Raw genomic sequence first — 22668 nt, 5'->3', positions numbered from 1 at the left:
GCGTATGTAAGTTTTTATAACTTTGAGCTTTGAGAAACTACGTTCACCACTTGCCACTGATACTGGAAGTGTGAGAAGGATCCTTGAAGCAACGGAAACATTAGGCACATTATCCAGGAGTTTTTGTTGTAGTATGAAGAGAAGTACTTCTTGTGGCAGCATAGACTTTGGAAGTCTTCGAGCTTTTGCTACAAGTTCAGTAATGCGCCCCTCTGATGTCTGCGCCCTAGGTGGCTGCCTAGTTGGCCTAATGGTAGCGCCGGCCCTGCATGTACTCTTGTAGCCATTATTGTAGCCAAGATTCCCGAATTGATCAGTGTTGAAAACTTTTGCAACATTGAGTTCCTGATTCCTTTCCTTCCTCTGAAGCTTTCTTGTTTCTCTTTGCTATTTAGCCAGTGCTCTTCTTCATTGTCGTTTTTTTTGTCTTCTTCTTCTTACTCATCCTTTTTTATTGTCTTCTTCTTCTTCTTCTTCTTCTTCTTCTTACTCATCCATGTATTATTTATCTTCTTCTCACTCATCCTTGTATTATTTGTCTTCTTCTTCATCTTCCTCTTTCTGTTCTCCTTTCTTTTCTTCCATTCTGCCATTTCTAGTCACAGTTATTTTGCATTGTTCTTGTCCAGAAAGAGGTAGCAAAGGCGCAGGAGGCATGTAGGAAAATGTTCGGAGAACGCTTGGATTTGGAAGAGGGTCAGAGAGCGGTATTCAGGATTGCAAAGCAGATAGCGAAAGAAAGATGTGATGTGATGGGGGTGAGTTGCTTGAAGGATGAAGTGGGACAAATCGTTGTGGACCCAGATGGAATTAAAGGAAGATGGAAAAGATATATGGAAATGCTGTTGAATACAGAGAATGAATGGGACGGCAACATAGAGAGTAACCCAGTTTTAGGACCGGCAGAGAAGATAACCGAGAAGGAAGTTGAGGAAGCGATAAAAGCAATGAAGAGTAGAAAAGCGGGAGGGCCGACGGGAGTTGTGGGAGATATGTTGAAGGCAGCAGGAAGTTGGGGTGTGAAGAGAATGACAGAGATCTGCAATCTGGTGGTGAAAGAAGGCCACATTCCAGTGGATTGGGAACTGAGTACCCTCGTCCCTCGATACAAGGGGAAAGGTGACCCTCTGGACTGTGGCTCATATCGAGCGATAAAGTTATTGGAGCATGGAATGAAGGTATTGGAAAGGGTGTTAGAGAGGAGGATAAGGAAAAAGGTGAAGATTGACGAAATGCAGTTTGGATTTATGCCAGGAAGAGGAACGACAGACACGCTTTTTATTGTGAGGCAGTTGCAGGAGAAGTACATGGAGAAGAGGAAGAAGTTGTTTCTTGGGTTTGTTGATCTGGAGAAAGCATTCGATAGGGTTCCACGTGAAGTAGTGACATGGGCATTGAGGAAGTTAGGAGTGGAGGAATGGTTGATCAGAGTAGTGATGACAATGTACAAAAGAGCGCGCACAGCTGAAAGGTCGTAGGACGGGAACAGTGGTGAGTTTGAGGTGAAGGTGGGAGTGCATCAGGGGTCGGTACGAAGTCCACTACTATTTGTAGCTGTGATGGAGGTGCTGGCTCGGAACGTAAAGGAGGGTTTACCGTGGGAGTTGTTGTATGTTGTATGCAGTTGATTGCAGAAAGTATGGATGGACTGAAGGAGAAGATGAATAAGTGGAAGGAATGTCTGGAGACGAAAGGGCTGAAGGTGAATATCGGAAAAACAAAGGTGATGGCAAGTGGTAAAGCATGTGGTGAGGTGGAAAGAACTGGGAAGTGGCCATGTGCTATGTGCAGGAAGGGTGTCGGAGTGAACTCAATTCAATGTACAATGTGCGCCGAGTGGGTTCATCAAAAATGTAGTGGTTTGAGAGGGCCATTAACCAGTGTGGCAGCTACATTCAAATGTAAGGTGTGCACAGAGGGAGCTGCAGATGGAGGAAATGTTGAGTTGGATCTTGGAGACAGCGTGAAGCTGGAATGTGTGAAAACATTTTGTTTCCTCGGAGACATGCTGAATGGAGAAGGTGGATCAGACTCGGCAACGGTTGCTAGAGTGAGATGTGCATGGAAGAAGTTTCGGGAACTGAGTGGCGTGCTGATGAGGAGGGGGAGTGTCGTTGAAGCTGAAGGGAAAGGTGTATGCTGCATGTGTGAGAAGTGTTATGATTTATGGGAGCGAGGCATGGGTCATGAATGTAGAGCAGCAACGAAGGCTGGAAAGGGTGGAAATGCGAATGGTTCGGTGGATGTGCGGAGTATCGTTGAGAGAGAGGAAGACAAATGATGAATTGCGAAAGATAATGGGAATAGAGCCTGTGATTGATGCTGTGAAGAGGAACAGGTTGAGATGGTTTGGTCATGTGTTGAGGAAGGATGAAAGTGACTGGTTGAGAATAGTGATGGAAATGAATGTGGAAGGAAGTCGAGGACGGGGAAGACCGAGAAAGACTTGGCTAAAGATAGTCGAAGAATAAATGCGGGCAAGGGGGTTAACAAGGGGAGATGCAGAAAATAGGGCAAGATGGAGAAGATTGTCATGGGGACCGCAAGGCTAACCCCCGCTCTTGCAGGGAAAATGGCCTTAAAATGCCTGTTGTTGTTGTTGTTGTTGTTGTTGTTGTTGTTTGTTGTCCAGAATCCCTGTGGGATCTGATGAATTCTGTCTCTCGGAAGGTTACCGGAAATAAACATGTCGCAGGTCATTGTTTCCTCTCCCAGTCATATACCTGAACGTGGTTCTGATGGAAGATACCCGCTTGATTACTCCCGCCAAGGAGTAATGCATTCACTCGTGTCCGTGTGTGTGTGTGTGTGTGTGTGTGTGTGTGTGTTCGTGTGTTTGTGAACAAGATATCTGGAAAAGTTCTGAACGGATTTGGATGAAAGTTGGTGGGATGATTGCCCTTGAGATAAGGAAGAATTGATTAGTTTTTGGTGAAGCTCAGGATATTATTCCTGATCCAGGAATTTTTTGAAGGATTTCTTTACCATTGGAAGATGGGGCTCATTTTTTTTTTAACATTATCTTCTATATATTCTATATTTAACATTGTGATATGAAAATAGTTTTCATATTTGTTGTAAATGTAGTTTAAACTCGTGGTTATGCGTTAGAGCGGTGTATTTTTTTCGCAGCGTCGTCTTCAATGCTCATTATTAATTTTTTTCTAATAAAGACATATTCTGTAATTTTAAAGAGTGTATTAGGTTTCCCCGTTTCATAAAATGTATCGTTTGATACGTATAATGCTTTAAAACTGTTTTTTTTTGTTTTTTTTGTTTTTTTACCTCAGAAGAGATATCAACATTTACTATTTAGCTCAGCGAATGTCATTCACGGTGTCAGTATATGATGAACTTATAAAGACTTAGTTCCAGATTTGTCAATGGCTGAGGTATATTAACAAACGAATAAAACAGATTTGGCAAAATTCCAACTTTTAAAAAAAAGATCGCATATTCACCCAGGGTTGTGAGAGGCTGAAGAAGAAGAAACCTCGCATGGGCTTCCCAGACCAAATAAATAATTCTGGCTCTGCGATTTTCACGTTTATTACTCCCGCTAGGGAGTAACGCATTCGATTGTGTCCGTCCGTGTGTGTGTGTGTGTGTGTTCGTATGTTTGTGTGTTGTGAACAAGATATCTGGAAAAGTTCTGAACGGATTTGGATGAAAGTTGGTGGGATGATTGCTCTTGGGACAAGGAAGAATTGATTAGTTTTTGGTGAAGCTCAGGATATTATTCCGGATCCAGGATTTTTTGGGGGAATTTTTTTTTCTGTTTTTCTGCATTAAAGCTTTTATTCTTATTCTTAAATGATGTTTTTCTCCTCTAATTCCGAGATATATCAAAATAAATTATCTGACAGTTAGGGCTTACTTTCTTTTTCATTTATTGTTCTGGGGAGAGGGGATGTTAAACAAAACGTATTATTCCAACTAAACCCATGGCGAGAGTATGCGCTCTACTGAGTGGCGTTCTCGTTTCTTGTTGTGTTTTGTTAATTTTTTTAAATGACAGGCAAAAGAGGGGTGAAAACACCCTGTAATCCCCCCCCCCCCCCATGCTTCTGAGCCTCCCTCCTCCCCAGCGATGGGCTAGTATACATATAGTATCACCAAAGAGCAAGAGTAGAAAGAAAGAAAGAGGTTTTTTACCTCTCCCATCCCCCAACCCCCTTCCGACACCTCCTCCCCCCCAAGCCCTCTACCTCCCACAGATCTTCCGATGTCCCTGCTCTCAAATGTTGTACTTGTGTGCTTCACCCTCTCTCCCCATCTTGTCTCCCGCTCCTTTTATTTCGTATTATGTATCCGCTTGTTTTTTTGTCATTAATGTTAGCTCTGATCGGATCCTCAATCTTGTATTTAAAAAAAAAAAAAAAAAAAAAAAAAAAAACCTTGTCCGTGGTGACTGAGGCACTGCAGCCTGTTCCAATTTCCGTTGCAGTTCCGTACGAAGTTCCACACGGAAGGCACAGATCAAGCACACACACAAATATACACACACACACACACACACACACACACACACACACACACACACATACCATCTGAGGCAATGAGATCCTCCAATTCCTCAGGCTCCACGTCATCGAAGCCTTCCCCCCCCCCTCCCACCTTTCGTGGCAAACTGTCAATTATCCACCTTTCTAGCATGGTGTCGGGGTTACTTTATGCGTTACGCGTGGAAGATGCTTTTAGAACAGCTATGTGTGCGCTCGTGGCAAATGGTTTGCATGGGTGTTGAAATATTATTTTAGAACTATCATGTGCACGTGGCTCATGGAAGATGTGTTTTTTGCGCCCGCAAAAAATCGTGAAAACACAAAACACAGAGCTGCAAGTGACGAAGCAGGTCATGCTCGCGGCTCGTGGAAGACATATTTTTTTTGCGTAAGTACAGCTGCTTTATGCGTGGCTGATGGAAGATGTTTTTGCTTTCACAAAAACCGCGAATACGCAAGGCACAGAGCCGCGAATAATGAAGCAGGTCACATGTTATGAACCCCAAATGTTATAAACCGTGGGGACCGCCAATATCGGGTCTGGCTGAATACAATACAGTATCACGGATGAGCAACCGTTGTGACCGAGGCAGCACAACCTGTTCCGAGTTCCGCTGCGGCTTCGTACGAAAGTGGGACTTGAGAGGAAGGGCTGGGGGTGCGGGGGATTCGACTTGCATTTGGTTGGGGGACTGGAGGGAAGGCCGGGGGGGGGGCAGGGGAGTTGGGGAGAACCTTTACACACTGTTAGAACCCATTAGACCATTGCAACACTATTTGGACCCCAAAGACCCTTTGGCCCTTTTGGACTCTATTGACCCCAAAGAGCAGATAGACCCAGTTAAACCCCTTTGAATCCTTCGACCTCTAAGTCTATATACAATATTTTTTTGGTATACATACAGCCGTGGCCAAAAATATTTGCACCCTTGCACTTTCTTCAAATAATGCACCATTTCTTCCAGAAAATTGTTGAAATTAAAAAATATTTTGGTATCCACATTTGTATTTCTTTGGTTTGCAGTGCAGTGGAACAAAAAAAAAAAAGCTGAAAAAAATTCTAAATCTTAGCTTATCCCACAGAGAAATCCTACAATGGCCCGGACAATATTATTGGCACCTTTTAAAAGTTGTTAGAAATAATTAGATTTCAAGCAGGTGATTCTCCTTTACTTTTGAATTGAACTCACCTACGGTGAGTTGCAGGTGCCTGCAATATAAAAATCACTCATTCAACCAGTTTGAATAGAGAAAAGGAGTCATTCTGCTGTTTTGTGTCACTATGTGTGCCGCAATGAGCATGGAGAAAAAGAAAACCAGAGAATTGTCTGGGTCAGACACAATATTGTAGCCAAGAATGGACAATCTCAAGGCTACAAGTCCATATCCAGAGACCTTGATGTTTCTGTGTCCACCGTACGCAATGCTATCAGGAAGTTTAAGGCCCATGGCACTGTAGCCAACCTCCCTAGACGTGGCCACAAGAGAAACCTTGATCAAAGATTGCAGTGAAGGATTGTTCGAATGGTGGAGAAAGCACCTCGATCAACTGCCAAACAGATTCAAGGTGACCTTCAGACACAAGGTACGACAGTTGCAACTCACACCATCCGTAACCAACTCAATGAAAGGGGGTTCTATGGTAGGAGACCCAGGAGGACCCCACTGCTGAGAGAGAGACAAAAGAAAGCCCGACTGGAGTTTTCCAAAACACACCTGAACAAACCAAAATCCTTCTGGGAGAATGTCCTGTGGACAGATGAGACCAAATTAGAGCCTTTTGGTAAAGCACATCATCTCTATGTTACAGAAAACAAAATTAAGCCTTCAAAGAAAAGAACACATTCCCTACAGTCAAAGATGGAGGAGGTTCAGTGATGTTTTGGGGTTGCTGTGCTGCCTCTGGCATTGGGTGCCTTGAATGTGTGCATGGCATCATGAAATCAGGAGTTTACCAAGGCATTTTGGAGCGCAATGTTCAACCCAGTGTCAGAAAGCTGGGTCTCCGTCAAAGGTCATGGGTCTTGCAGCAGGACAATGACCCCAAACACATTTCAAAAAGCACCCAGGATTGGTTCAAAACTAAACGCTGGACTGTTCTGAAGTGGCCCCAATGAGTCCAGATCTAAATCCCATTGAACACCTATGGGAAGATCTCAAAACAGCTGTGGGGAGATCTGAAAACAGCAGTTGGGAGAAGGCACCCTTCAAATCTGGGAGAACTGGATCAGTTTGCACAAGAAGAATGGGACAAACTGCCAGTAGAGAGGTGTAGGAAGCTCATTCATGGATATAGGAAGCGCTTGACTGCAGTTATTTTGTCCAAAGTCTGTGATACCAAATATTAAGTCTAGGGTGTCAATAATTTTGTCAATGCCATTTCTTTTTATCTTCTGATTCAAAAGGATATATTAAGTTCTGAATCAAAAACAAAGGTTCTGTAATATTAACAGTGAAATAAAGAATTGTGGAGAACAAATACTTTTGTCAATTTCAACTTATTTTATGGAGAAAATTGTGAGTTATTTGAAAAAAGTCCAGGGGTGCCAATATTTTTGGCCACGACTGTAGTCGAGGCTCGTGAAAGATCTTCTTAGATTCTTTAGATCCTCTAGAACCCCTAAGACCTTCAGACCCTTTGAGACCTTCAGACCCTTTGAGACCTTGACACCCTTCAGACCTTCTAACACTCTGTAGACCCATTTAGACGTTTTAACACCATTTTGAACCCTTCAGACAATTCTGCCCCCTTTAGACCTTAAATGACATCATTTAGACCCCTTCGACCTTTTAAGACACTTCGACCAACTTTCTCGACCTTTTTTCTTCCAACTTGAGACACTTCGGACCATTTTGACCCTTTAAACGCATTTTTAGACGTTTTGACCTTTACAACCTTTCAGACCTTTATACACATTTACAACAAGGCCATTTAGACATTTCTTTTGCAATAAATGACCTTTCCTTTGGTATATATTTTGCATTTATTTGCCACAAAAACAAGTCCTGGTGAGGGTCTGCGATCTCTGATTGCTCTTTCTAGTTTGCAGTTGCTGTAGGCTTCCATATTTAAAAAAAAAAAAAAAAAAAAAAATCAAAAAGTTTGGCATGGGGAGATATCATAAACATAATTTACTGCAAGGATTCTTCATTTTTCTAGGGAAGGAAATTTTCTGGGGATTTTTTATGGGTGGTGGGGGAGGAGTGGTGGGGCTTGATGGAGCAAATTCACAAGAATTGAGGAGATAAGAGGCTGGTTCAATCATTTTTCAAAACTGCGGGGGATGGCAGTAGGGGTTCTGAGGAATTAAAAACTTCTACAATCATTGGAATCTCCCACAATGAAACCGAAGAACAAGGTCTGTTTGCTCTCACTTCTCGCATCAGTAGCCTCGTTTTACCTCGTCACCTCTGGTATAGCTCCCTTTGCTCACTGCCCTCAGTCCTGCAACCCTGCTGAGCTCCCCCACGATGCACGTGTTCTTCCAGTAACCCCATCCTGATTAGGACCATCTTGTGTCACTAAACATCCCTCACCCCTCCCCCCCAAAAAAATATTTCCACCATCCTCAACACTTACAGGTTACTGAGTCCCCCCCCCCCCCCTTCCTTTCTGTTCATTCATCCCCCACCTTGATGTGTCCAACTGTGGCCCACTGTCACTACGTTTCCTTTTTACCCTCTGTAACCTTGCACTTCCACGAGCCGAGACTTTGTGTCGATGAAAAGCCACAATGGCGGATTCAAGACTGTTTCTGAGAGCCTCGACTCGTTTTCACCAGGATTTGGAGGCTGGAAAAGGTACACTTACTAGTCAAGACCACGAAATATAAGAAACCACGTAATATAAAAATATGGTATAACCACGAAATATAAGAATGCTTAAAACAGTGGAGGCTTCACACAGGCAGATTGCATTACACAATGACGCAATTACCTGGAAGGAGAGGTAACAGAGACCAGAGCAGAGATCCCAGATATTAGAGGTGCAGATGGATAAAGATGGCTTAGAATAAGAGGAAGCAAGCAAGAGGAAAATGAAGAGGAAGAGGGGGTTGGGTGGGAGATAGGGTTAGGGTTGTGGAGAGGCTGCCAAAGGAAAGGTGGGTGAAAGCAAGTGGAAATGGTTACAAGTTGAGGGAGGGGATTGGAAAGGGTTCCATGTGGAGTGTACAGTGAAGTTGGATGGCAAGTAAAGATGGCGCGATGCCCTTTTACAAGGCCCGTGACAACAATGGAAGCACTATCAGACCAGCTGGGATGGAGAAATGGTGGTGTTCAAGGCATGCAACAAGAATGCACTCCTACAGGGATACAAGGAAGTGGAAAAGCAGTATCGCCATGTTGAGTGAAACAACAAAGCTGAGGATGTGAGGAAACGGAGGCAGTACAAGGACGGAGAGAAGAGAAACAATGACTGACAAAACCAAGCGAGAGGGAGAGAGTAAGGGAAAAGCAAAGTGACATAGATGTCATGTTGAAGCATTAAAGGAGCAAGGGGGTAATCTGGATATGCCAAGGGTTCACCTGGTGATGGATAGGCTGCACTTGGGGTACATGATATCGCGTATGGCCTTCAGATCCCATGTGCTCCACAATCTGTGAACACAAGATTTTAGCTTCAGCTGAATGACACGCTCACAAAACTTTACAGTAAAATAAATAATTATGGAAAGGGAAAGAAAAAGAAAAGGGTATAACAAAAAAAAAAAACGATGAAATATCACCTCTTTAATGTATAAATATGAAATTGCATCAGACTAATCACATGTCAATGGCTTTACTGTGAACTTGTCAACCAGCCAATCAGTGTGCGAAGTAGGATAAATCCTATGAACGTGCCAGCAGCAAACAATGTCTCGTCATCTTAGCGTGATCCCACTTGGAATTCCCAAGAGTGAATAGTTCCCAATACCACACGCGGGGCATGTACAAACTAAAGTTTTACTGTTGAAGGAAAGTCAATATGATGAAAATGAGATAAACCTCAAAGTTGATGCAAGAGTAGTACACGCGACAGCCATAAGAAATGGGCACCGCTAACAATCAGTTGTTTATGTATAAATATGAAACACTATGAGTGACGTTAAGCATGTCTAAGTATTATTTACTTGGACAGGGTCATGTAGAGATGTTACCATCCTTGCTGTAAATATACGACTGGATGTTATTTTTGAAATTGGCAAGAGACACATTATCATAAAGTGGTCTCAATGGATAATTAGCTTTTCAAAGCGATGCTGCGGAGAAAAGGTAACCAAAGTCGAAGGTTCAAGTGGGCATCGGACCAAATTGTTTGGCAACGATCGATGATGGTACGTTCGACGGCAGGAAGGAGAATAGCGTGGTAATCGATGCACGGCATGTAGAGCGAGGCACGGGGAAGAACCGGTGTAAGTTTGAGGCGGCATCATACTCCGACGGTGCAGATACAACCTCCTTTAGAGGCCATTTTCCCCCGCAGAGCAGGGGTTGGCCTTTTTCGGGCACCTTGGTCCCCTTTTTTTGAAGCAACGTTTTATGGCCGGATACCCTTCCTGCTGCCAACCCTGTTAGTCACCTTTTGCGACACACGGAATTACCGGTTATCTGGTACTCAATTTGCCGACCTCGGAAGGATGACAGGCTGAGTCAACCCTCCTGGCGTTAATTCAGCGATCGACCGGGATTTGAACCCAGGATTTGAACCCAGGATATTAGGATCCCAAGCCGGCACCCTAACTGCTAAGCCAACATCAGGCACCAGGTGCAGATGAGCTACAAAAAACCAATCACACCTAATCGGATTCCGATCCAGCCTGCTATTCCCTCAGAAGCACAAATCATCAGGTGGAGATTGATATTTCAACAAAGACGATGATCCAAGTACGCACCGAATGGTACCTCGACAGTAAAGAGTCGGAAGGAACAAAGAAAGCCATGGCTTGGCCTGCAAGTCCCGATACGACCATTATTACAAGGTCCTATAGCAGTAGATATGGAAACCGAGGTTAACTGGTGGACCAAGAAACTTACTTGAATTGCGGGGATTAATTCAGCATATTATATAGTACAAATCATTTTCTTGCATACCGATAGTACTTTATATTTCGAGCAAAATCTTCAAAATGCTTTACAAAGAATCAGCAACACCACTAACCATTCGTACATTGATAACCTGTGTGGTGGTGTGGACAAAAGTATCCCGGTAATGGCGTCTCCAAACAAAGTTTTCATGTAATACACTCATCCATTGCACAACTTATTACCTCTGACACCGAAGGTGCACAGACGTTGTGTTTTCACCCCTGTCTGTTTGTTTGTGTGCAGGATATCTCAAAAAGTTGTGTTTGGTGGTGAAATTTGGATAAATTTGGTGGAGAGGTTGGGTGTGTGACAAGAATGAAATAATTTGATTTTGTTGAAGATCCGAATCCAGATGCGGATACCAGAATGTTTGAAGCGATTCTTCACCATCGAGTGATGCAGCCAAAAACGACATATAGCACGATATCTCAAAAAGTTGTGGATGAATTATGACAAAACTTGGTGAATGAGTTGAGTAGGCGACAACAATAAGCTGTTTAGAATTTGGTTCAGGTCCATGTAAAGATCCGGACTATCAGAGAGATGGATACAAAACGTAAACTGTTCAGCGTAGTGGTTGTATGCGCTCTACCGAGTGCCGTACGAGTTACCCTCGCCAGAGGAGAGGGCATTGCATTTGAGTCCGTTTGTTTGTTTGTTTGTTTGTTTCTGTTTGTCTGCACAGAATAAATATGATTTTCTCTGCAACCGTTGGTCCGATTGACAGGTAATTTTCACCATAGGTGCAACTCCACCTGTAGAATTTGTGAATGATAATTATGACGTCATAGGTCACGTGGTTCGGACGCCATCTTGGAAAAATCGAAAAACTTTGCATCTCTATATCTCGGAAAGCGCTGAAGATAAAAAAAATTGAGACATAGCTCATTGTAAAGAACGCTCCATGGGGAATAAAATATGTTAATGATGATGATGTCATAGGTGCCTCCATTATGACGTCATAATTCGACAAGTACAAAACTTCATCCAATCAAGATGAAATTTCTTGAGCGCCATGTCGGCATAAACTGGTGGAGAAAAAAAAATGATGAAGACGTCATCGGTTACGTGGTTCGGCCGCCATTTTTGAAAAACCGAAAAACTTTGCACCTCAATATCTCCAAAAGTGCTGAATAGAAAAAAATTGAGACATGGCTCATTGTAAAGAACTCTCCATGGGGAATAAAATATGTTAATGATGATGTCATAGGTGCCTCCATTATGACGTCAAAATTCGACAAGTACAAAACTTCATCCGATCAAGATGAAATTTCTTGAGCGTCATGTAGGCATAAATTGGTGGAGAAAAAAATAATAATGATGAAGTCATCGGTCAAGTGGTTCGGCCGCCATAGTTGTTTTAACACAAAAGCCTTAAAAAATCACTGAAAATACATCCTGGCGAGGGTTTGCAATCTCTGATTGCTCTTTTTCTTGTTCACTCTTGTTTTGTATCTTGTGTGTTAATCTTTTGTACAAAGGTGGCAAAGGTTACAATTACTAGTTGCTTGCAAATCAAATATTTCTCAAATAATTCGTTATTTCTTTTCACAACTTTTTCCAAAACGAAAGCGACTGGATTTCCAGATGATCTTCATTTATGACGGGATAATTTTAGCTCTAAATAAAAGGGAAGATCATTTCAAGACCGAACTCGAATGGGCACTTGGTAGAGTGCATACCTCCACCAAGCTGCACAGCTGCTGCTTTATATCCCATTGATAGACCGGATCCGGACATGAACCAAAATCGAATCAATTCGTCCTCGTCACAAAACCTGTCCACCAGGTTTCTTCCGAATCCATCCATAACTTTTTCAGATATTCTGCTTTGAGACAAACAGACAGACAGACAGACAGACAAACCAAGAGGGGTGAAACATAATGTCAGTCCACCTTCAGTGGCGGAGGTAACAAGGCAAAGAGGATCAGTGAGCCTGACCAAGATGGATGAAAAGGACAGGTGGGAAGGGAGTAGTATCTACTAACTTGTGGAACTATCTCATCGGAAGTCTGGGCTGTCAGGATAGCCTGGAGTATGTGCACTCATCTCAGCTGTCTAACCTTGGTTCGAATCTCGATCCAGCTATAAACTCTCAACCTGGTGTTTTGCAGGTAGGGCGAGGCATCAATGTTTGTTCTGTCCTTTTGATGTACATTATACCGGATGTCCCGTCTGCTAGCATTAGTTTGTAGACGTTAAATATCTCATGGTGACTTTCGCGAAGAGTAGGTGAGCTGTCACTGACATGCCAAACAAATTACAAATTCCTGTTCTAACCTACAGGGGGCACTGCATCAGCGGCACCATCATACCCCTGCAAGAACTGATGCCAGCCTACAACCATGTGCTGCGTACGAAGAACTGTGCTGTGTACGAAGAACTGTGCTGTGTACGAACAACGACAATGACCAGATGTATGAGCCGATACATTTTAAAACCATTAAATACTAATTGAGCGTTTGCAGTGGTGCACGTCCGAATACAATCCATTGTTGTGGAAGTCGTGCCCTCAGCTTAGCCTGAGACAGGTTACTGACCTGACGACGCCATTCTCCAATCCACCAGCAATCACGTTGACAGACACTCCTTCTGGTTGGTTGGAGAAAGCCAAGGAGCAAACTGCCTCAGGTGAGTGCATATGTCCAATAAGATCACCGTTCACAGTCCAAAGCCTCAAGTCGCTTCCACCACCCACTGCAACACAAACACGTCAACTGATCCAAAACCATCCGTGACTAGAACGACATTATTTGACGTCGCGACGCCGACCGATATGCCTCCGCCAATATTAATACACCATTATCCATGCTTGACATTATCCATTATCCATATCATCTAAAGGTGGTTATCCATGCTTGTACCACATCATATTTTTACCAAACATGACCTCTCACCTTTGACATTTGTCACCAAAATCTAATCAATTTGTATTTGTATCATAATATGTACTGAAACCAAGTTTGGTTAAAACAATCCCATCAGTGGTTCACAAGTTAATGCAGTAACAGAATTTTTACCTAACGTGACCTCTGACCTCATAATACGTCTTGACCTCATAATAAATCTGTTTATCATTACATCATTATGCATACTTGTACCAAGTTTGACTTAGTTCTCTTGAGCTGTTCTTAAGTTACCACGGTAACAAAATCCTGTTACAAACTCTGACCTTTGACCTCTTGACCCCAAACCCATATCAGTTCATCTTTGCATCAAGATACATATTTGTACCTACTTTGGTCAAAATTCCAACAGTGGCTCACAAGTTATCACTGTAACAGTGTTTTCACCTCACATGACCTCTGACCTCTTGACCCCAAAATCTAATCAGTTCACCTTAACATCCTAGTGCATACTTGATCGAAGTTTGATTTAAATCCCTTCAGCCGTTCTCAAGTTATCGCAGTAACGAAAACGTATCACTGACGCATGGAAGGACGGACGGAAGGTCAGCCGGACGGACAACCGGAAAACATAACGCCTCCGGCTACTTTGTCGGCAGAGACATAAAAAATGCAATACCACGTTGGTTATTCGAGCCACCAACAAGCCGGGAAACGTAAGTATCCAAACATGTTCATATGCATGAGAATCGACTTGAAAATGAACCACCTTTAGAGGCCATTTTCCCCCACAGAGCAGGGGTTGGCCTTTTTCGGGTGCCGTGGTCCCCCTTTTTGACGCAATGTTTTATGGCCGGATGCCCTTCCTGCCGCCAACCCTGTTAGTCGCTTCTTGCGACACACAGGGAAATACCAGTGAACTGGAACTCAATTTGCCGACCTCAGAAGGATGACGGGCTGAATCAACCCCCTTGGCGTTAATTCACCGATCGGCCGGGATTCAAACCCAGGATCCTAGGATCCCAAGCCGGCACCCTAACCGCTAAGCCAAGAGAATCGACTCAAAAATAAATAATTAAAATTAAACAAATTGCTTTCATTTACCATGGTAGAACATCATGGTTGGTATCGCAATATGAGTACTTTTAGTCATGTGACGTTTCATGTAACAACCAGAGTATATTGAGGAAAGGCTTTGGACTGTGTGGAGCATGATTTAGAACTTCCCAACCCATCTCTGTGAGAGTAGTAGTGGTGGCATTTTCCTTATGAAGGTAAAAATCATCATGCAGTGAAATCACATCCTGAGACGACACATGCTGTCGTCATCGTCTGCATATTGCTCGTCTCATTTCATGGCGAGACGAGTCTCTGTGATTAAATGGGAATCTCACGTGGATTAAATCGTGAAAATCCCAAAACACGACTGCTACGAATCCTCCTGCTGACGGCCGCAGCTCAAATTATTATTGGTGATGGTGACGCAGAACATCTCCACTCCATGGTGGCTCGCATCAACTACGGCATGAAATGAAGGACCCAAGTATCTTCACACTTCATCATTCTTCTTCATTAAATTATCTCCCTCTTCCAGGAAGCTTTCCAAAGACCACACAACCTGCCAATTAATCAAACGTAAAGCCCTCCGGTACACGTGCCCCGTGCACTCATCTGATCGAATTCCAAGTGGGAACGAATGATCATTTCCCCACACTTCCGATGCTACATGAAACACGTGCATCACAAAATCGCACTGACATGCCCCTTTAATGACTTTTTTTCTGCTGCTTTGACCTCATTCACAACGAGCTTGATGGTACACGTCCATTCCACAGGAAGTAAGAAAATTAGAAACATAGTGGCGGAAAAATACATGGCACTTGAATATTTGCACCTCACACGAACAAGCATCATGAGTGATAAGCGAGCATCCAGGACAAGAATTACTACACCGCAGAAACGTATCGCCATCGGCAAGCTGACGTAGGGGAGGCGGTATCCTACCGGAATGGCAAGCTGATGCGACGTCTCCCGTCGTGTCGCTAACAGAGATGGCGTTCACGGGACTCTTGTGATCCGTGAGGCTTTGGACGTAACACAGTCTGTGGCAACACGGCAGGAGGAAGTGCAGCATTGGCACACGTGCACACACCGTACGCACGTGCACACGGTTACATCGTTGTGCTTAAAACTCGTCAAAGGGTTTCGATGAAGTATCACTCGGAACAAATGCGCAACAGGAATTCCTGTGCGTCCAATTCGTAATGTTCCCAATGGACAGAAATGGGTGCGATTTTCAACAATTAATTACTGTCATAGTTTCCAAACAGCTAAACCACACTATGTGAACCTCGTAATTGCATTTATCCGACTCGACCCTCGGCCTTTCATCTCCCACAAATCATCTTGGCTCTCCGCACTACCACTTTCCCTTGATTTAGCAATTTTCCCGTCGATTCCCCCCACGCAACTGCACATGACCCTCAAGTGGTCTTGACGATTCACTTGGCTTACCTATTCAAATCCCACAAGATGCACGTGCCATCCTGGCTGGCACTCACAAGGACGCTGAAAGGTTTGCACACGTGCAATGCTGCGATTCCACCCCGGTGGCCGTAAAAGCACACCTTGCGCTCCAGCTCGAGCTCCAGGGGCTGCGAGGCAGGGAAATGCGTCATCGGCATTTATCACTCGGGCCTGCAAGCCTTGCGTCCTCATTAACCGACGGCTTCACACTTTGTCAGGAGAGCAAAAGCAATTATCAACTTCCTCACTCTACAGACAGCAGATCGCATCTTGAGTTGACCTGCAAATTATTAGGCCCAAACCTGTTAGCACCAAGCTGGAGGTTGACAATGCCTCGAGGCTAAGCTAACTTCTATTGAACATGTGCATGACAAATCGCACACCCATCTCCAACCCATGTTACTTGAGCAGTGTCCATGTGTTTTATACCACCCACATCCCCCCCCCCCCCGGGCCCGCCCACCCTTTCCTCTGCCTCCTCCCCCCAAGCCCTCTCCCTCCCACAGATCTCCTGATGTCCCTGTTCTCTGCTCTCTGCTGTTGTGCTTGTGTGCTTCCCTCTCTGTCCCCATCTTGTCTCCCACTCCCTTTATCACATGTTTTATGTGTCTATTTGTTTTTTTTGTGATTGATGTTAGCTCTTACATGAGCCTCAATGTTGTATACAAGAAAACCCCCCAAAAAACCCCCATTCTTTTGTAAACACACCAGATGTGTGGGCTCAACCAATATTCTAAAGACGCCACGAGCCTACAACAGTCGTGACAGTGCAAGACGCCTTAAAGGTGCATTTTATAACCTTCGGTTAACCAAAGCAGGAAGTATGACCTCAAAGAAAGTGCACCACAGGATAAGTGAGGATGGAGCTCGGCCACAAGCAGAATACGTTTTCAGTGCATTTGGAGGTCACTAATGCCAAGAAATGAGCGGTGCTGCTAACCACAGTGCTGCTGAAGTGGGTGCTGTAGACGGTGAGAACACCTGCCCGGTTTCCGGTGTACAGCTGCCGGCTGTCAGGTGTCCATGCACAACAGCAAACCTGCTTCGTATTAATAAACAAGTAAAATCAGAGGCACAGCAACGAGCAGAACTGCATTTGGGCGTAAAAGGGGAAATTGTAAGGATTTATCATGTGCGTCACCTGGCTGTGTTTTAGGATTTTCAAACAACTTGTTCGTGCCCACAATTCGATACCATTTCAAAATCTCAGATGTTGCCTAAAAAAACGATCGGCTAACACAGAACGGTTTGAACGGGACCCATTCATCACCTCGTCGGCGGAGTCACATTGCACGAGGATCAGCGCTGGACCCGTCTGCTTGCTTTTCAACCGCAGGGAGTTGTCCACGTAGCCCCAACTAAGAATCGCGGACCACTGGATGTCTGTGCTGTGCATGGTGCGGACTCCTGCAATGGGAAAATTCAAAGGGATGCTTAAAACGAACCGACATGGACAAGAGAAGGAAAGAAAAGTGGAGATTTAAACATTTTCATGGGAAATGTCCCCGTATCAATGACTGAGTAATCCTCATTTCGGATGGTGGACGTTGGGGGTATTACACCTTTAGAGGCCATTTTTCCCCACAGGCGGGGGTTGGCCTTTTTCGGGAACTGTGGTTGTTGTTGTTTTTTGGTCCCCTTTTTGAAGCAATGTTTTACGGCCGGATGCCCTTCCTGACGCCAACCCTTTTTGCCGCCTTTAACGACAAGCAGGGAATTACCAGTGAACTGGTACTCAAATTAGCCGACCTCGGAAGGATGACAGGCTGAGTCAACCCCCCTGGCGTTAATTCAGCGATTGACCGGGATTCGAACCCAGGATCCTAGGATCCTAAGCCGGCACCCTAGCCGCTAGCCCAACACCAGGGCTACTACTGTGAATGGGGGAAGAGTGGACCCCCATCACGAATACCCGGGGCGGGTAGTGTAAGTGTTAGGTAGAGGGTATAGGTAAATTGTGGTTGGATATTGGCATCTGTGGTGCGAGTGGAAGAATGATGTTTGGATGGGTGCATTAGTGTTGTGGAAATGGCTGGGCGTGTAGCCTGTTAGTGTGTGTAGTTGGTTTGGGCACCCACCAAGTTGGTATTGGCACGTTGGGGGTATAAAGGCATGAAACCGATATCGATAATGTCTGCCATACCTGAACATCATAATAAAACTAGAACAACAGCATCGACCGTGTACACTGTATACGATGACAAACGCGTCGGTTCCGATCAAAATCTCAAGTTGATACAAAAGCTTTTTGGTTTCAGGATCGAATACGTTATCGATATGGACATTTAAGCTAAAAACAATGGCAGATTCCTGGGGAATGAGAAAACAAAGGTCAGGAGGTGTGGTCTTATTCAAAAGAGAAGGAATAGACTTTGGGATCTGTGAACAAGAAGTCGTTCTTCATTTAGCATGCACCATAGTTAAGGTGAAAAACACGCAAAATTGAAAAAAATACAAAGTCTGTCTGCAAGATTCACAGTAGCTGAAACAAAGGTGTGTGCGTGTGTGTGTGCGTGTGTGTGTGTGTGTGTGTGTGCATGTATATGTATGTGTGTGTGTATGTATGTATGTATGTATGTATGTACAGTCACATGAAAAAGTAAGTACACCCCATGTAAAGTTTTGACTTTTTCAACATATTTCAACATACAGCAATTTGATCTTCATTTCAACAATATTGATAGATAGGGGTGATTATAATATAACAAATATCATGAAACATTTACATTTTGTAGTCCATTGAATGAATGAATGAATGATCGTTGAATGAATGAATGATAGCCTTGCGGGCCCCATAACAATCATGGTTCCGTGTTTGAGGCAATATTTCTATGGCCGGATGCCCTTCCTGACGCCAACCCTTAGTCGCCTCTTACGATGCGCAGGGATACGGTGTACCTATTCCAAATCGGGGTACACACCGGGATCATTCATCCCAGCAAGCTGGTACTCAATTTGCCGACCTAGGAAGGATGACAGGCTGAGTCAACCCCCCTGGCATTAATTCAGCAATCGACCGGGATTCGAGCCCAGGATCCTAGGATCCCAAGCCGGCACCCTAACCGCTAAGCCAACGCCAGGCTAGTCCATTGTATAATTTAAATAAACAAATGGGAATTTTTGTGGAAAAGCGAGTGGCTTTTCACATGTGGAAAAAGTAAGTACACCCTTGGCTCTAATAGGTGGTATTGCCCCCTTTGGCAGAAACAACCTCAAGTAGGCGTTTCTTATAACTGTCTACCAGTCTCTGACATCGACTGGGAGAAATTTTTGCCCACTCCTCCATTCAGAATTCTTTCAGCTGTGCGATGTTTGAGGGGTTTCTTGCATGCACAGCTCGTTTCAAATCCCCCCACAACATCTCGATGGGATTTAGATCTGGGCTTTGACTTGGCCATTCCAGAACCCTCCATTTCTTTCTTTTCAGCCATTCCTTGGTGGATTTACTGGTATGTTTAGGGTCATTGTCATGTTGCAAGGTCCACCTTTGGTTGAGCTTCAACTTGCCGACAGATGGCCTCACATTATCCTCAAGCACCTTCTGGTACAATGAATAATTCATAGTGGATTATATGATGGTGAGCTGCCCAGGCCCTGATGCAGCAAAGCTGCCCCAAACCATAATATTTCCACCACCATGCTTTACAGTTTGTACCAGGTTCTTGTGGTCAAATGCTGTCTTTGGTTTTCGCCAAACATGTCTTCTGGTACTGTGGCCAAATAGCTCTACCTTTGACTCATCTGTGCAGAGCACATTGTTCCAGAAGTGCTGGTCTTTGCCTCGGTGTTCATTAGCAAACTTTAGTGTTGCCCTGATGTTCTTTCTGGACAGCAAAGGTTTCCTCCTGGCACACCTCCTATGTAGATCAAATTTGAGCAGCCTCTTTCTAATGGTAGACTCATGCACTTTGACATCAACAGTGGCAAGAGCTACCTGTAGGTCCGGTGATGACATTCTGGGGTTCTTAGAGACTTCTTTCAGCATCTTGCGCTCTGCTCTCGGGCTGAACTTGCTGAGGCGGCATGGCCTGAACAAGTTGGCAGTTGTTTGGAATCTTCTCCACTTGTAGATGATCTTCCGGACAGTCGAATGATTGATTTCAAATTGTTTGGAGATCTTTTTAAATCCCTTCCCAGACTCGTAGGTATCCATAACCTTCTTTCTGAAGGCCTCAGAGAGCTCTTTTGATCTCGGCATTGTGGCGCCGCACACTTCAACAACAAAGAGGAAACCAAACGAAATGTCTGATGTTTAAATAAGACATGTTCCTCCAAGATCCTCTCCAACGATGTTCTAATCATTTGCACCTGAGCTGGTACACCTGATTCTAATTTTAGGTATTTGAAGTAGTGATAAATGTAGGGGTGTACTTACTTTTTCCACATGCGAAATTTGCATTTATGTTTATTTAAATTATACAATGGACTACAAAATGTAAACGTTTCATATTTCTTATATTATATTGTAGTGCGGTGCTATGCGCACGACTTGTCTTGCCAATAAAGGAAGCAACAACGTATGTAACCACAAGCGTCTTTATTCCGAGGATCAAACTATAGCACTGCCGTGCTCGGGGCTGTGATCCCCGTGTATATCCTGAGGCCACGCCTACCCCTTGGGCGTGGCCGCCACCCTCCTGGTGCGCGGAATGATGTCATCGCGCCAGCGAGCCATCGTGTCCGCCACACGCGCCCCCGCAGAATTCCCGCGCACCTGAAAGGTCAGTTTGCGGGGCAAACGGATGACCCGGCCGAAGCGCCCTCTGGCGGCTGGCGACGTCTGGGATGCCGGGATGCCACCGGCTGCCCCTGGGATGGGTGCGGGACCGGGAGGTGGCGTGCCGGCGGGGTTGGGCGGTGCCGGGGGTACGCCCGCCAGGGGGCGGCCCCGACGCGGGGGCTGAGCCACTGGCGGGGGGTGGTCCACGTCGAGGTGGGCCGGTTTGAGGTGGTCCACAGACACGCGGTCAGGAGTACCGCCGATGTCCAGGGTGAAGTGCTTCACCCCGGTCTCCAGCACGCGGAAGGGCCCGTTGTACGGGGGCCGCAGCGGTGTCCGGTGGGCGTCGTGTCGGACGAACACGTACTCCGCCGTGCGAAGCTCCGGGGCGACGTGCGTTGGCGGGCGCCCGTGGTGCGCCGTCGGCACCGGGGCAAACCTCTGGGCGGTCTCCTGCAGCAAGGAGCGCTGCTGCACCGCGGACCATGGTGCCATGAAGTCGGGGAGGAACTCGCCCGGCACCCGCAGCAGTTGTCCGAAGACCAACTCCGCCGCGGATGCGCGCAGGTCGTCCTTGGGCGCCGTCCGGAGGCCCAGCAGGACCCAGGGGAAACTGTCGACCCAGCCGCCGTCGCGGAGGGTTGCCCGGAGCGCGGCCTTTAAGGAGCGGTGGAAACGCTCGCACAGGCCGTTGGCCTGGGGATGATAGGCCGTGGTACGGTGCAGCTGGACACCGAGCCCCGGCGCGACCGCCCCCCAGAGCTCTGAGGTGAACTGGGGGCCGCGGTCGGACGAGATGTCCGAGGGGGTGCCGAACCGGGCAACCCAGGTGGCGATGAACGCCTGCGCGACGTCCGCCGCCGTCGTCGCCGCCAAAGGCACGGCCTCCGGCCACCGGGTGGTGCGGTCCACCATGGTGAGGACGTGAGTGAAACCCCGCGAGGGGGGCAGAGGTCCCGGTCCCACCAAGTCCACGTGAACGTGGTCGAACCGACGTTTTTTTTGTTTGTTTGTTTTTTGTATACTGAATCGAGGCTTGTGAAAGAGCTTACATTTACTTCACAAACAAATCAACCAGACAAACAAAATACCCAAAAAGAGGGAGCGGAAGACAAGATGGGGAGAGAAGGGGAAGCACACAAACACAACATCCGAGAGCAGGGAGATGTGTGGAAGGGAGAGGGCCTGGGGGGAGGAGGCATGGGAAGGGAGTGGGGGGGGGGGGAGGGGGGGAGGGGGGGAGGGAGAAGTATAAAACACAAGGACACCAAGGACCTCCTGGACAGAAGTTGGGATTTCAAAAAAGTGGAATTGGGGTGAAATTAGCGGGGGTAGAAAAGATCAAGGTTTTGGATGGGGGAAGATAAGAGATGGTGGTGAACAGCTGTTTTAAAGACTTGGAGGGTGGAGTGGGATTGAAGAGAGTGAGGGAGTTTGTTCCAGAGGTGGGAGAAAAGAGGAATGAAGGAGTGAAGGTGAGCAGAGAGTCTTGATTTTGGCAGTTTAACCATAAGAGGGTTGCAGGCAGATCTTGTGCGACCTGTAGGAATATTTGCGGACAGAGCCCAGAGAGAGCTGGGGGGGCAAGGCCAGAGAGGAGTCGGTAGAAGACGGAAAGACCACCAAGATCGACTGGACAACCCTCCCATCTACTTTCTCAACAATCCTCTCCAAGAAGTTCTGTCGCTCAAGCTTTTGGGTCTCACCATCTGCCATGATCTTTCTTGGGAAAACCACATTTCCAAGCTGGCCTCCAAAGCCAGTCGCCGACTGGGCATCCTCCGTCGTGCGAAGTCCTTCCTAGGCACACCTGAGCTCCTCACCACATACAAGGCTTTCATCCGCAGCTCAATGGAATACTGTTCTCCCCTATGGGCTGGTGCTCCTGCCTCACACCTGGCTCGGCTTCACGCTGTTGAATCCAAAGCTTTCAGAATCATTGGAATCTCCCGCGATGAAGCTATCTCTGAGGGCCTTTCACTCACTCACCGCAGGCAGGTAGGTG

General features: G+C 45.7%; 1 protein-coding gene across 1 annotated transcript in view; it reads right to left on the bottom strand.

Moving 5' to 3' along the window:
* LYST (lysosomal trafficking regulator) overlaps nt 1-22668 on the bottom strand; it is a 457799-nt gene that overhangs the window by 5793 nt on the left and 429338 nt on the right. Inside the window, exons 50-55 of the mRNA XM_078785068.1 lie at nt 17214-17350; nt 16884-16982; nt 15932-16071; nt 15422-15519; nt 13112-13268; nt 9033-9104 (exon numbers count right to left, since the gene is read on the bottom strand). Of these exons, the coding sequence (XP_078641194.1) occupies nt 9033-9104; nt 13112-13268; nt 15422-15519; nt 15932-16071; nt 16884-16982; nt 17214-17350 (703 nt within the window). The remainder of the gene's footprint in view (nt 1-9032; nt 9105-13111; nt 13269-15421; nt 15520-15931; nt 16072-16883; nt 16983-17213; nt 17351-22668) is intronic.

This window comes from Myxine glutinosa, chromosome 9 (assembly GCF_964187855.1).
Source record: "Myxine glutinosa chromosome 9, kmMyxGlut1.1, whole genome shotgun sequence".
Lineage (NCBI taxonomy): Eukaryota > Metazoa > Chordata > Myxini > Myxiniformes > Myxinidae > Myxine > Myxine glutinosa.
Note: the sequence above shows the minus strand (reverse complement) of the source record. Positions and strands in the feature narration are given on the sequence as shown.